General features: G+C 41.4%; 1 protein-coding gene across 1 annotated transcript in view; it reads left to right on the forward strand.

Annotated features, from left to right (window-relative positions):
- The window catches only part of patj (PATJ crumbs cell polarity complex component), a 364256-nt gene that overhangs the window by 262084 nt on the left and 85542 nt on the right, over positions 1-16630 (forward strand). Inside the window, exons 33-35 of the mRNA XM_078218535.1 lie at positions 5320-5418; positions 9226-9318; positions 13903-13977. Of these exons, the coding sequence (XP_078074661.1) occupies positions 5320-5418; positions 9226-9318; positions 13903-13977 (267 nt within the window). The remainder of the gene's footprint in view (positions 1-5319; positions 5419-9225; positions 9319-13902; positions 13978-16630) is intronic.

Here is a 16630-nt window from a genome sequence, read left to right on the forward strand (position 1 = left end):
ATTCACAGGTGTTGGGACCCCTGCTGTTTTTTTAAACATATATTAACAATTTAAACTTGAATACGGTGGACGCGATTGGGAAATGTGCAGACGACACAAAAATTGGCCGCATAGTGGATAGTCTAGAGGATAGCTGTAAGCTCCAAAATTATACGGATGGGTTGGTAGAGTGGGCAGGAAAGTGGCAGATGGAGTTCAACTCTGATAAGTGTGAGGCAATGCATTTAGGGAGGTCAAATAGTAAAAGGGAATACACGATAAATGGGAATATACTGAGAGGGGTAAATGAAGTGAGAAATCTTGGCATGAAAGTGCACAGGTCCTTACAGCAGTACAGGTAAATAAGGCTGTAGAGAAGGCATATGGAATGCTCTCCTTCATGGCGGATGTATAGAATACAAACATAGGGATATAATGATGGAACTGTATGATATATTGGTGAGGCCACAACTGGAATATTGTGTGCAGTTCTCGTCACCACGTTACAGGAAGGAAGTAATTGCCCTGGAGAGAGTGCAGAGAAGATTTACTAGAATGTTGCCAGGGCTGGAGAACTGTGACTACGAGGAGAGATTAGAGAGGTTGGGATTGTTTTCCTTAGAACAGAGATGGCTGAGCGGTGACATAATTGACGTATACAAAATTGTGATGGATAGTGATAGAGGAGACAGGAGGAACTTATATACCAGTGATAAGGAATGACTAGAAAGAGGGATAATCAGCCATGGATATCTAAGGAAATAGAGGAGGGTATCAAATTGAAAGAAAATGCATACAAAGTGGCAAAGCTTAGTGAGAAACTAAAGGATTGGGAAATCTTTAAAGATCAGCAGCCACGAAAAAGCTATAAAGAAAAGTAAGATAGATTATGAGAGTAAACGAGCTCAGAATCTAAAAATAGATGGCAAAAGTTTCTACAAATATATAAAAAGAGTGGCTAAGGTAAACATTGGTCCTTTAGAGGATGAGAAGGAGGATTTAATAACAGGAAATGAGGAAATGGCTGAGGCATTGAACAGGTATTTTGTGTCGGTTTTCACAGTGGAAAACACAAATAACATGCCAAAAATCGATGACAAGAAGGCTGTGGCAGGTGAAGACCTAGAAACGATCATTATTACTAGAGAAGCAGTGTTAGGTGAGCTAATGGGGCTAAAGGTAGACAAGTCTCCTGGTCCTGATGGAATGCATCCCAGGATACTAAAAGATATGACGGGGGAATTAGCAAATGCACTTGTGGTAATTTACCAAAATTTGCTGGACTCTGGGGCAGCTCCAGCAGATTGGAAAACAGCAAATGTGATGCTACTGTTTAAAAAAGGAGGTAGACAAAAGGCAGGTAACTATAGGCCGGTTAGCTTAACTTCTGTAGTGGGGAAAATGCTTGAATCTATCATCAAGGAAGAAATAGCGAGATATCAGGATAGAAATTGTTCCAATGGGAAGACACAGCATGGGTTCATGAAAGGCAGGTCATGTTTAACTAATCTAGCGGAATTTTATGAGGACATTATGAGTGCGGTGAACAACAGGGAACCGTTGGATGTGGTGTATCTGGATTTCCAGAAGGCACTCGACAAGGTGCCACACAAAAGGCTTGTGCATAAGATAAATGTGCACGGCATTATGGGTAATGTATTAGCATGGATAGAGGACTTGTTAACCAACAGAAAGCAAAGAGTGTGGATAAATGGGTGTTTTTCTGGTTGGCGATCAGTGACTAGTGGTGTGCTTCAGGGATCAGTGTTGGGCTGCAATTGTTTACAATTTACAGAGAGGATTTGGAGTTGGGGACCAAGTGTAGTGTGTCAAAGTTCGCAGATGACACTAAGATGAGTGGCAAAGCAAAATGTGCAGAGGATACTGAATGTCGGCAAAGGGATAGAGATAGTTTAAGTGAGTAGGCAAGGGTCTGGCAGATGGAGTGCAATGTTGGTAAATGTGAGGTCATCCAGTTTGGTCGGAATAACAAAATGGACTATTATTTAAATGGTAAAAAAATTGCAGCATGCTGCTGTGCAGAGGGACCTTGGTTTCCTTGTGCATGAATCACAAAAGCTTGGTTTGCAGGTGCAGCACGTGATTAAGACAAATGGAATTTTGTCCTTCATTGCTAGAGGGATGGAGATTAAAAACAGGAAAGTTATGTTACAGCTGTATAAGGTGCTGATGAGGCCACACCTAGAGTACTGTGTACAGTTTTGGTCTCCTTATTTGAGAACGGATATACTGGCACAGGAGGGGGTGCAGAGGAGATTCACTAGGTTAATTCTAGAGTTGAGAGGGTTGGTTATGAGGAAGTAAACTGGGACTATACTCATTGGAATTTAGAAAAATGAGGGGGGATCTTATAGAAGGGGGATCTTATCGAAGCATTTTCGAAAATTATGAAGGGAATAGATGAGGTAGAAGCAAGGAGGTTGTATTCCACTAGCAGGTGAAACCAGAACTAGGGGGCATAGCCTCAAAATAAGGGGGAGCAGATTTATGGCCAAGATGAGGAGGAACTTCTTCACCCAAAGGGTTGTGAATCTGTGGAATTCCCTGCCCAGTGAATCAGTTGAGGCTACCTCGTTGAATGTTTTTAGGGCAATGATAGATCGATTTTTGAACAGTAAAGGAATTAAGGGTTATAGTGAGTGGGCGGGTAAGTGGAGCTGAGTCCATGAGAAGGTCAACCATGATCTTATTGAATGGCGAAGCAAGCTCGAGGGGTCAAATGGCCTATTCCTGCTCCTAGTTCTTATGTTCTTAACTTGTTTCCTCTGGCGGAGAGTACAATATGATGTGGAGACCAGAGACCACTCCATCTGACGAAGGAGCATTGCTCCGAAAGCTTATGGTATTTGCTACCAAATAAACCTGTTGGACTTTAACCTGGTGTTGTGAGACTTCTTACAGAGAGTACAATGACCAGGGGTCATGGATTCCAGCTAAGTGGGAAATGATTACAGGGGACATGAGGAAAAGGTTTTTTACAGAGAGGGTAGTGGGTGTCTGGAATTTGCTGCCTGAGTTGGTGGTGGAGGCAGAGACCCTAAACTACTTTAAAAGGCACCTGGAGCTGCAGAGCTATGGGCCATGTGCAGGAAGATGGGATTAAAAAGGGTAGGCACCTGGGTGTCGTTGGGTCAGCATGGACAAGATGTGTTGCAGCTCCTGTGAACTTCTGAATTTCACCATCAACTGGTGCATTCTCCTTGGCAACGCCTCAATCAATCAGAGTCCACTTGCCAACCAAACAACATACTCTTTTCATACATGATATAAATTGTTGTCTTCCCCTTATACTGGTATTCTTATGAATCATCCTGATGAATGCAAACCGAAAAACTTCAACGTCTCTTTGTCAACAATATTGAAGTTCCGTACTATCAAATGACTATTTATACAGCTTAAATCGTTAAATACCTACAAAAGGTACATCCTCGTTAAAAAAAACTTAAACCTTTGTTGTGACCAATCAAGGAGGTTGAATAGAGAGTCACCACCTTCTCATCTGATTGTAACAATTACACATGCACAGAAAGGCTTGTTAGTATTTACATGTATTTGTAAAAGTATTATATTACCAGTTTTTGTATAAGCCAGTTATACTCAATATTTTGCATTGATTGAAAGTGGCAGTTGTTTTATATTGACAAAGGGCGGGATTTTACGGCCACGCTCGCCCCAAATTCAGAAAATCCCACCGGAGATCAACTGACTTTTGCATGGTCCTCCAAACCCCCTCCCTCCAAACCCTCCCCCACCCCGCTACAATTCCCAAGGCGGACGGGATGGGAAAATTTCCCCCATAGAGTTTGTTATATAAATCTGGTCTGAAGTTGCACAAATTGATTTATGAGCAGCAAGTAACCACACCACATCAAGGAGTTAACATCACAGCATTTTGGCTTCATAACAACTGATACAAAATGAAGTTTAAATGTTTTAATCATTAGTAAAAGAGTAAGCTATCCTATTGGGTTTTAATAACAACATTTACCAGGTATTTGGATGCTGGTAGACCATTTTCTTCACTTATATGTACTCGTACTTGAGCTAAATTTTGTTACACCTGAACTGAAATCAGTGCAGAGTTGGCAATAAAACTGGTATGCTGACCCCAATCACTCCATATAGATACCAGTCTCAGACCCAAACATGTCAACATTTAGATTATTTGGACAATAACTGCATCCAAAAAAAATCTTCACAACACTTTGAGCACTTGAAGTTTGTATTGAAAATATTCTCTGCACTTACTGCAGCTGTATGGTGATGCAAATAATCTAATTTAACTGTAAGAAGGACAAGTATTCAAGATACAATACTTGCCTTGAAGTTTGATTATTTTGCCACAATAATCTGATCTCTGAGTGATAGAGAAGAAGACATGGCAAATCAAAACAGTCAATGTATTAAACCCTGATTTTGCCAAGCTCTTGCACTATTTGTTAATTACAGAGTACTGCATCTACATAAACACATTAGTTGTACCATAAATCACTTGTTTCTTTTTGTGGGGAGCAGTTTAATTTAGGGCCTTAATGAAATTTTCAATTACACAGCTGACATGGCTATAATATTCTAAAATGTCTCTCTACATTATGATCAGTTTGAATTTATTGATGACTGAAGTAAATACATCATTGGTATATTTTTTCTCAGTTGACATCCTGAGACTTTTTCAATTACAATATTAATATAGGTTTTCTTTTAGGAAAAGGAAATTCAACCCAATGTAGCTAGAACCTTCTCACCTCCATCTTATACCACAAACGCCTCTCTTTCCGGAAATGTATTTACATTATACTACTACTTCCTTGAAATGAAATGATTTCAAATGTATACTAATGAAATAAGAACTGAAAATGTTTGATTCCCAGCTTGGGTCAAAGTCTGTGCAGAGTCTGCACGTTCTTCTCGTGCTGCGTGGGTTTCCTCCAGGTGCTCCGGTTTCCTCCCACTGTCTGAAAGACGTGCTGCCTAGGTGCATTGGTTTTGCTAAATTCTCTCTGTGTACCCGAACAGGTGCCAGAGTGTGGTGATCAAGGGATTTTCATAGTTACTTCAATTCAGTGTTAATGTAAGCCTATTTATGATACTAATAAATAAACTAACTAATGGAGTGGACTTTGGCCTGTGAGTGATTGATACTGACACTGAATGACTGAAGTGACTAAAATGGAAGGTGTTCTATTCCTCAACACGCACACATCCATCAAATTGATGAGCACAAAAGCAAAAACACAACTGCTCCATCTTCCTCACAGTAAAAAAAATGAAATTTCTCTCTCCACATGGTGATACTGCAATAATCTGTAATGTGTTTAGATTCTAGATACCACAGGAGCATTGTCCTCTCTGGAACAATCATCCTCGCTTTCAGATTTTTCAAGTTTCAAGAATGTGCAGCATGTACTATTAACTAAGGTAAGCAAAGTGGTTCAATAAGTGATTTTCAAATTCCTGTTTTTAATCAATGTTCTTGTCTTATGTATGAGATATCCGTGTTATTCTAAGCTGAAAAATATAGTAATGTGTTCCAAGGTAATTTATCGGTGCAATTTCATCAAAAGTGGGCCAGTTTTTATAGCTGCATTTTGTTTTAGCACACCCACTTCAGACCTGTATCTCACCTCACTTCTGCCTGCGTAAGTGAAGAGACAGAAATTTCAGTAAAAGTTTGCAGTGAAGAGCTTAATGCAATAAGAAATGTGAATGCAGAGCTTAGATCTGAATTCCTCAAGTTAAATTTCTATTTGATTTGTGCATAAAGTATCAAACCAGTCAAACCAACTGATACTGCAACTCAGTAATGCTCAAACATAAAGAATGACAATTTATTCTTGGATCTGGAACAGAGGCATCAACTTGAGCTCAAGATTGCAGGAGCAGGGCAGAGCCACACCGAACAATTTGCAGTATACATCATGTTTATACACTGAGATTTGAAGGAATTGTAAAAAGAAACAAATTATTTTCTGAATGACGCTGAATAATTTACAGTTAAAATGCATTGTTATAACTCAAAATTTGATGTAAGGAGGACTTGCATTTTTTCCAACATCCCTTGTGAGGCTCTGGATCTGAAGTATGAACTCACCACCAGCTGTCAACTACAGCTTACCAGTTCTCATCAAGGCAGCTGTGTCAAATATTCCACTTGGTGTGAAAAGATTGTCAATTTGAATACATGTTTTCTGTTTGCTGAATTTCATCTCATTTGTTAGAGTTTACAGAGGCAATTAAGTGTTTTTGACATGGGTGCAGTTTATGTCCAAATAGCTAGAAACAGGATTTAGACTGACATTTACAAATGGGAGAGTGCTGTTTGCACCCAATTTCCAGGGTCAGCTATTTGTCTTAATTATGCACAGCTCCAGGTGCAGATTTATTTGTGTGCAGGGAGAAAACTAGTGATGCGAGTGAAAAATTGGTTAGGGGGTAATTAAAAGGGGGTGTCACAATGCTCTGATAAATTCTGAAAGCCAATTCTAAAATGCACCTGATTGCATTAGAAACCTCTGCCAAGGTTGTAGGTGAAAAAAAATGTAGGGGAAACATGAAAGAATGTGAGGAAAGGAGACCCAAAATGTACATGCGCTTCTACAGGGATATGCTGGAGTGTCCGAGTATCTGAAAGCCATTTCGTAGCAATGAGTAATGTGCAGCGCAATAGGATTAGTCGTTTATTAAAACAGCAGCTTGTTCCCATCTGTGCCGGGAGCAGCCACAATGAAATCAGCAGCAAAAAGAGCAGGTTGCATGAGTTGTAAATAAATTAGCTATGACCATCTATGATCAAATGTGGCATAAGGAATAAACCTGACTTAAATATTGTGGCAGCAGAAATGACAACGGCAAACTCAGCCCTGTCAACCCTGCAAAGTCTTCCTTACTAACATCTGGGGGCTTGTGCCAAAATTGGGAGAGCTGCCTCACAGGCTAGTCAAGCAACAGCCTGACAAAGTCATACTCTGGAAACACGTATTACAGATAATGTCCCAGACACAACCGTCACCATTCCTGGGTATGTCCTGTGTCATAGGCAAGACAGACCCAGCAGAGGTGTGGCACAGTACAGTGATATACAGTCAGGAGGAGTTGCCTGGGAATCCTGAACATTAACTCTGGACCCCACGAAGTCTCATGGCATCAGGTTGAACATGGGCAAGTAAACTTCCTACGTACTGTCCCCTTCAGCTGATGAATCAGTACTCCTCAATGTTGAACTCCACATTGAGGAAGCACTGAGGCTGCCAAGGGCGCAGAATGTCCATTATCAAGAGTGGCTCGGTAGTACCACCACAGACCAAGTTGGCTGGGTCTTAAAGGACATAGCTGCTAGACTGGGACTGCGGCAGGTGATGAGGGAACCAAGAAGAGGAAAAGCATACTTGACCTCATCCTCACCAACCTTATGCCGCAGATGCTTCTGCCCATGACAACGTTGGTAGGAGTGGCCATTGCACAGTCTCATCTTCACATTGAGGATACTCGCCATTGTGTTGTGTGGCATTACCACCGTGCTAAATGGGATAGATTTTGAATAGATGGAGCAGCTCAAAATTAGGCATCTATGGGGCATCTATGAGGCACTGTGAGCATCAGCAGCAGAAGAATTGTACTCGACCACAATCTGTAACATCACGACTCGGCATATACCCTACTCTACCATTACCACCAAGCCAGGGGATCAACCTTCGTTCAACATAGAGAGATCTGGGAGTACAGGTCCACAGATCCTTAAAAGTGGCAGCACAGGTGGAAAAGGTGGTGAAGAAAGCATATGGCATGCTTGCCTTCATCAGATGGGACATCAAGTATAAAAGTTGGCAAATTATGTTACAGTTATATAAAATGTTGGTTAGGCCACATTTGGAATACTGTGTCCAATTCTAGGTCACCACACTACCAAAAGGACATGGAGGTTTTGGAGAGAGTACAAAAAAGCTTTACCAGGACGTTACCTAGTATGGAGGGTATTAGCTATGAGAAGAGATTGAATAAACTGGGATTGTTCTCCCTGGAAAGACGGAGGCTGAGGGGCGACCTGATAGAAGTTTATAAAATTATGAGAGGTATAGATTGGGTGAACTGTTGGAAGCTTTTACCCAGGGCAGAAATGACAATTACAAGGAGACACAAGTTAAAGATAAGGGGGGAAAAGTTCAGTGGAGATGTGCAGGGGAAGTTTTTTACACAAAGGGTGGTGGGGGCCTGGAATGCACTGCTGAGTGAGGTGGTTGAGGCAGTTACGTTAGCCACATTTAAGACTTACCTTGATAGGCATATGAACAAACAGGGATTAGACGGATGTAAGCGGTTGGTCTAAATAGGATAACGTGATCGGCGCAGGCTTGGAGAGCCAAAGGGTCTGTTCCTGTGCTGTAGTGTTCTTTGTTCAATATAAAGTGCAGGAGGGCATTCCAAGAGCAACACCAGGCATACCTAAAAACAAAAATGAGGTGTCAACTTGCCAAACAGCATAAACAGCAAGTAATAGACAAAGCTAAGCAATCCCACAATCAATGAATCACATCTAAGCTCTGCAGTCCTGCCACATCCAGCCATGAATGGTGGTGAACAATTAAACAACTCAGTAGAGGAGGAGGCTCCACAAATATCCCCATCCTCAATGATGGAGGAGCCCAGCACATCTGTGCAAAAGATAAGGCTGAAGTGGATGATCTATCTCAGCGTCCTTCGGAGGTCCCCAGCATCACAAATGTCAGTCTTCAGCCAATTTGATTCACGCCGCATGATACCAAGAAACAGCTGAAGGCACTGGATACTGCAAAGGCTACGAATCCTGACAACATTCCTGCAGTAATGCTGAAGAATTGTGCTCCAGAACTTGCTGTGCCCCTAGTCAAGCTGTTCCAGTGCAGCTACAACACTGGCACCTACCCAGCAATGTGGAAAATTGCCCAGGTGTGTCTTGCACACAAGAAACAGGACATATCCAATCCAATTATCGCCCTAGTCTCGATCATCAGTAAAGTGATGGGAAGGGGTCATTCGCAGCGCTATCAAATGGCATTTACTCAGCAACAATACAAACTAGAATTTCAGTTGGAATTTTCTGATTTGTAAAGGAAATGTCTACTGGACGGTACATTGAACCATTTGGAAAATCTGTAGAATATTATTTTACAAGTTAATAACGACTCACTGAATTATGAGGTGGTGAACAGTCAAAGTGTAAAATATTGACTTCTAAAATCTAATTTATAGGACCAGAGTGGCCTTGGTCTTGCTATCAGTGAAGACAACACAAGTGAAGGCGTCATCATTAAAAGTCTGACTGACAATGGGGCAGCTATAAAGGTAAGAAATTGATTTGAAACAATTCAGCATTTCAAGTACTTGCTGTTTAACTAATCAGGTTGAAGGTCTAACATTGAATCCTAACGTCATTTTGGATTTCCAGCATCTGCAGTATTTTGCTTTTGAATTCTAATATTATGAACAGATCTTTTTCAACCATGTTGAATATACATTTTAATGTTAGCAAAAAGCAATAGCACTGATTGGTAAATTCCAGGGTAGTTTAAACTACTCTGCCCCAGGTGCATAGTGAGGTTAGGTGGTCTCACACCATTGACCACAATTCAATCTGAGTGAATGACTTTTGAGATATACTATCCAAATTGTTTTAATGCTAAGCTCAAACATCTTTGTATTGAGCACGTTCTATGACATTATTGCCTGCCTTGTTGCCATACTCCAATTGATGCAGCCATGAAAACTCAAGCTGCATTTATATACCACCTTTAACATAGAAATATATGCCAAGGTGCTTCACAGACAATTTGGGGAAAAAAATGGATGCTGAGCCAAAGAAGGGGATTCTTGCATGAGTAACTAAATGCTTGGTTCAAAAGGCGGGCTTTAAGGAGGAGGTACTGAAAAGGGGAGAAAAAGAATGGGAGAATTTTAAGAAGACAATTTCAGAACTTGAAATCTAGGCAGCCGAAGGCATGGCCAACTGTTGTGAGGTGACCGGCAGTGGGGATTCATGTGCAGAAAAGGTCAGAGCCAGAGCAAAGGAGTGTTTGTGCATAATTTTGACATTGGAAAAGATGCCAGAAAGGTAATCTAGGCATTGATTGTTTAAAATTTAGGTTAAGAGCTAATGCAGATTGGCAAGGACAGAAGTGATAGGTGAGGCAATGGCAAGTGTAGGATGGAAGACCAGCCAGAAATAGTCAAATCTGGAGGTGAATGGATGTGGATGTCATTGACCAATGTGGTGTAACTAGGATGGAGGCAGATGATGTTGGGAGCAAGGTAAAAGTAGGCTGTCTTTATGAAAGAAGTGCTCCAAACTATTTGGTTCATCTGCAGCAGTGGCCAGGGAGGTGATTGAAATGTAATGGCAAGGGTATAATGTTGTGGCAGAGTGTTGCGATGATGGCTTCAGTACCCCTGATGTTGAGCTGAAGGAATTTCTAGTTCATCCAAGACTTGGTGTCAGACAAATATTGTGACAACACAGAGGCTATAAAGTGTTCACAAAGTGGTGGAAAGATAGACATAAAGACCACTGAAGGAACAAACCTAATGAAGTGGCAAAATAGAAAGTCATGGTTTAGTCCCTTTCAACGATGTCCGCCACATAAGATTCATTTCATGAATTGAAAAAGGTTTTTTAAGGTACATTTGCAACAATGTGCTGGGTTGCAGTTTGCCATGGACTCATGTCTACACTACATAAGGTGAATAGCCAAGGTCTTTCCCCTAAGATACAAGAGTCCAAAACTAGAGGGTGTAGGTTTAAAGTGAGAGGGGGTGGTGCGTATATGGAATGAGCTGCCAGAGGAGATGTTAGAGGCAGGTACAATTATGATTTAGGAATGCTGCTCACATGGGAAATCTTGCTCATTTCCTCTTTACTAGCTTCCTGCCAAATCTTATTTTCCTGTTCCTTCAGACTTGGTAAAACAAGGCTGCTGGGTTAAGTGTTCTTTTAGTTCTTTGCTAAAATTTCTGATTTTTTTGCGCCTTGTGTTTGTAACATCCTTTTTATTCTCTCTGCCCTTTTAAGGAACAATTTCCTTCTCTTGCCACTGGTCTCATCCTCAAATCTACCAGATTTTTCATCCTGAACTTTATATCAAGTGTGTTACTTGAGATTTGGATAGGTCATAAATCAAACCTAACCAAATTAGAACTGTTTTACACCTTTAGACAGAAATCTCCCACAGTGATTTCATGATACAACTGAAAACCTTAGAGAGACGCATTTATTGGTAATAGAGTCAGAGTCATAGAGCAGTACAGCACGGAAACAGGCTCTTTGGCCCAACCAGTCCATGCTGACCATAGTGCCCTAGTCCTAAATGCCCACATTTGGCCCGTAATCTCTCTCTGTCTCTCATTGCGAAATCAATGAATGCTTCAAAATTTGCAAAATACTGCATGTAATTAAAAGCTGTTGTTCTGTTGGAGTTGAAAATATGTGACCATTCAAAATTTAAGCTGAAGCCTGTCAGAATAGCCACAAGACCAACCAGGACATGGAACAAAATTTCCTGTGCTGGCTTGGACAACTACGTACTCGAATCCCCACAGTGCAGAAGGAGGCCATTTGGCCCATCAAACCTGCACTGACAACAATCCCACCCAGGCCCTATCCTTGGAACCCCACATATTTACCCTGCTAGTCCCCCTGACAATGGGCAATTTAGCATGGCCAACCAACCTAATTCGCACATCTTTGGAGTGTGGGAAGAAACCGGAGCACCCAGAGTAAATTCATGTAGACTCGGGGAGAATGTACAAACTCCACACAGTCACCCGAGACCGGAATTGAAAGGGGTCCCTGGCTAACCACTGTGCCACCCAATGGTGAGAAAGCCACTATTCCTCTTATGGCGGAGCTGTCGTTAGGGCTAGGCTGGGGCAGGGTTGAGAGTTCCTGCAGTCACGGTCCTGAGTTGGAACTTGACGTGGAGTCCAAGAGTACACCTGGTTTTCACCAAGTCCTGTCTTACTGACAGGACCAGATGTGGTGCTTATGTGGAAATTCAGACCAGGATGGACCTCTGAAGATAAAAGAAAATTACTGCAGATGCAGATGAAGGGTCATCCAGACTCAAAACATTGGCTCTGTTTTCTCTCCACTGATTCTGTCAAACCTGTTGAGATTTTCCAGAATTTTCTGTTTTTGAACCTCTAAAGATGTTGGACACTAAATTGTCTTTATAAATTAGAAGCAAACTGTAGACTAGTAGAGGCGATGGCGATCATCATACGAATGTTGCTGAAGTCAGCAGCAAAAGTTACATCTTAACCCCTCCTCCTGCTTATGATTTTCCATATTGTCATTTCATGCATCTTCAGGTTTATTGATGAGACAGGAAATAAAACAATTATAAATGCCTAGTTTCTGCAGTGAGTGGAGATTAAGTCTCCTTATCCAATCACACGAGGGCCCCTACATTATCTCAGAGGTTTTTGGTGTAGAGGAGTTACGGATGCTAAACCTAGACATATAGGTTTTTTACACATTTGTAATTTATTTCACCCCAAGTTTGTCCACCTTAGTTGGGGGGATGGGTGTGTTTTGTGTGTGTTTGTGTGTGTGTGTGTGTGTCGGGGGGGGAGGGAGTAAATGATGGTTAGGTCTGTGATGAGGAGAAAAATACAGCTATTTGACTATAGTATACTTCACACTCTCGCTCTCAAGAAAACCAGACAAAGGCACTTGGGGCACGATCTTACCAGCAATCCACACCATGCTCCCGCTGCAGCAAGGTCGGAGGATTTGGTGCCCAGCCAAATCTCTGTTCGTTGTAGCAGGATGGGAAAACGTGAAAGGTGGTAACATTCCGCCTAGGAGTTCCAAGCAAGGCCTTTATTACAACTATAGTATGGGCTGGCCCCATTGCTCCAAGCAGTTTGGAGGGTAGGCCTTCTGAGGAAAGGTTGAGGGAACTTGGGCTGTTCGCTCTTTGGAGCGGAGGAGGTTGAGAGGAGACTTGATAGAGGTTTATAAGATGATGAGGGGGATAGATAGAGTGAACGTTCAAATACTATTTCCTCGGGTGAATGGAGCGGTAACTAGGGGGCATAACTATAGGGTTCATGGTGGGAGATATAGGAAGGATGTCCAAGGTAGGTTTTTTTACTCAGAGAGTGATTGGGGTGTGGAATGGACTGCCTGCAGGGATAGTGGAGTCAGAAACTTTAGGAACATTTAAGAAGCTATTGGATAGGCACATGGAGTACTTCGGGATGATAGGGAGGAAATAGCTTGATCTGGGTTTCAGACAAAGCTCGGCACAACGTCATGGGCCGAAGGGCCTGTTCTGTGCTGTACTGTTCTGTGCTGTACTGTTCTGTGCTGTACTGTTCTGTTCTGTTCTGTTCAGTGGGAGAGCCTCGATCCACGAATTGTACATGCATTTATAGTTAAGATCCAGTTACAAGAAATTAACATATACCAATCAAAGATGTACATTTGCACAGAAGTTCTATCTGTATCATAACTATTGATTAGGTTTACATCGTGCGTAACATCAGGGTATAGTTATCCAATTACCTAATTTTAATATCAAGCACGTATGTCTTTCTACACAATTATAAAGTTATCTTTCTAACCAGTGGTATATCAACTCCCTTGTCCCACTTCACTTCCTTCATCTATTTCAATGCGGAGTCTTACAGTCAGATACCATTAGAGAGGAGATGGGAAAATCATGCAGCAATTTCTGATTTTCATGTTTAACTGAGCATATGAAAGTGCCAGAGTTGCAGTCTGATAGACACCTTAATAATGGTAAGCACTGATAGTCTTACTGTTATTCTCACTGTAAAATCTGTGGCATTATAATGTCTTCCTGCATTTTTATTAAAAATATAGTTTAAAAATCTGTTATGCCAGCTTAATGCAATTTATAATTTTAGGATGGAAGAATCAAAGTAGGTGATAGAATTTTGGCTGTGGATGATGAAAATGTCGTGGCGCAGCCTCCAGAAAAGGTAATCCCATGATTAGTTTAAGGTCTCTCTTGTTCACTGATGGCTGTTTTTATGTTTTTTCCAAAATGGTTTTGATTGATCAGCTTCCCTAATCTATGCAATTTGTGACTATTGTGCAATTTATGAGCAACCATGGCCCAGGAAAGCATGTAAACTTTGCAAAAAAAAAGTTAATTTCCTCAAAAAGTTCTGAAATCTCACGGCGATTTCAGGGACCTCTTGTCATTACGCTGGTGGAAGTCCAACAGAACCACCCCACCACCTCCTCTGCCCACCCACTCTGTGAAACAGCAAAGACTCGGTACTCCTGAGGTCTCCAACAGTTCCAGGGGTTTGCTCACTGGCCTTCATTAAGCGGAAAGAAACCCTAATTCGTCATATCCATTTTATTGGTCATATAGACTCTGATTTTCTAAAGCATGATATTCACAATGCTTGAAACTTAATGCCTGAAGCCATAAGTGGAAAAAAAACAGAAAATGCTGGAAAGCCTCAACAGGCCAGGTAGCATCTGTGGGGAGTGATAAACAAGATTAACGTTTCAGGTTGGTGACTTTTCATCACAAATGGAAAAAGATGGAGACAAAGTTGGGAGAAGGAAAGGGAAGAAAAGCTGAAGGTAAGATCTATGATACCCTGGAAGGCAAGAGAGATTAAATAACAAAAATGATGATGGATGTCGAAGGCAAAATGGGAAATGTTAAGAGACAAAAGATGGTTCTGGAGAAGGTGTGAATGCTCATAGTAAGGTGCCCAACTAAAAGATCAGATACTGTTGCTCGAGCTTCCATTGAGCTTCATTAGAACAATGTAGGAGGCCAAGGTCAGGGTGGAAATGGGGTGAAGAATTAAAATACCAGGCAACCAGGAGCTGCGGATCATATTTGCAGACTGAATGGAGATATTCACTCAATTTGTGTTTGCTACTCCATTGTAGATGAAACTACTTTGTGAATAGCAAACACAGAATAGTAATTTGAAGGAAGTACAATGAAATTGCTGTTTCACTTGGGAGGGGTGTTTGCGATCCTGGACAGTGAGAAGGGAGGAGGTAAAAGGGCTGGTATTGCATCTCTTGAGCTTGCAATGGGAAGATAAGTAGGTAAGGAAGGGATTGTTGAGAGTGATGGAAGAGTGGAGCAGGGTGTCACAGAGGAATGCTGAAAGGAGAGAAAGTAAAAAAAGGAAGACTTGCATTATTACATTGCCTTTCATTACCATTGGACGTCCCACTTTTTGAAATGTAGCCAATGTTGTAATGCAGGAAACATGCCAGCCAACTTATGCACAGCAAACTCGCACAACAGCAGTGTGATTAAAAAGCAAGTAATCTGTTTTAGTGATACTGATTTAAGGATAAATATTGGCCAGGATAATGGGCTAAACTTCCTTGCTCTTGTCCAAAATAATGCCATAGTTCTTTTATGTCTACCTGAAAGAAAGGACTTCTCATTGAGACACGGCAACTCCAATAGTTTAGCACTCACTCAGTACCTCACTGGAGTGTCAACCTTAATTTTTGCATTTAAGTCTTGGATTTGGTCCTTGGCCCACAATCAGCTGATTCAGAGGCTACCAACTGAACCATGGTTGACACTTGAGGGGAGAGGAAGATATGTGTTAGTGTTGGTGGAGATGACAAAGGATAGGTTGTTAAATGATAAAGTGGGGTGGCAGGTGGGGAAAAGGGGACCACTATTGTGGCTCGGGGAGGAATTGGTGAGAGCTGATCTTCAAGAAATGGGATGGACATGGTTGATTCGGGAACCCTGTCAACCACAGTGGAACGGAAACTCATTTGATGTAAAAGGACGAAATATCAGAACTACTGGCATGGAAAGTGGCAAAGTTAGAACTGATGCAATGGAGATGGAAAATTGAATAGAGTCTGTTGTGGGGCAGTTTGATGTCCAGCTGCTTACAGACTTTGTTGCCTTCAAGTGACCAGACGAAGAATTTTGGGGTTTTAAAATCGGTCTTTGTTTTCCACAAGCTAGCAAGGGATCTAGTACATCAGCTGGTGATGTAGCAGAGAGCACACTGTGTACAGCTTCACACAGACAGATATACTTCCAGATTCGATTAAAAGTAATTAGTATATACCAATCAGAATTGTACATTTGAAAAGGAGTTATCTATACTCACTCACAATTAACAATTGGGATTACATAATGTACAACATAAGGGTATAGTTGTCCAATTACAACTTGTGCATGCCTAACTAATTATTATATCATTAAGCACATATTTCTTTCTACACAATTATGAAGTCATCTTTCTAACCAGTGGTGTATCAACTCCCCTGTCCCATTGCTCTTGTTAGATCAGACACTGACAACCTGCAGCTGTGCATAATTCAATGGAGGCCTGGTGTCTATGCTGCATGACTTAGGCCTCCCTTCTAACTGAGAGTGTTAGAGTCCTTGACTCTTATCTGGGTCTGCTTTAACCAAAACCTGTGGTTTTCTCAGAGATTTCCCTGTTGTGACCAAGTTTATTAACTTGCAGCTTGTGATTTTTAAACGTCTGTGATTATTAACCCTTTCAGAGTCCTTACAGGATGTGGGAAAGGAGGAAAAAATGTAGCTAAATATCTGTGGGGGTCAGTGACTATGGTAGATATTGTAAGAAGTCTCACAACACCAGGTTAAAG

Source organism: Mustelus asterias, chromosome 8 (assembly GCF_964213995.1).
Source record: "Mustelus asterias chromosome 8, sMusAst1.hap1.1, whole genome shotgun sequence".
NCBI lineage: Eukaryota > Metazoa > Chordata > Chondrichthyes > Carcharhiniformes > Triakidae > Mustelus > Mustelus asterias.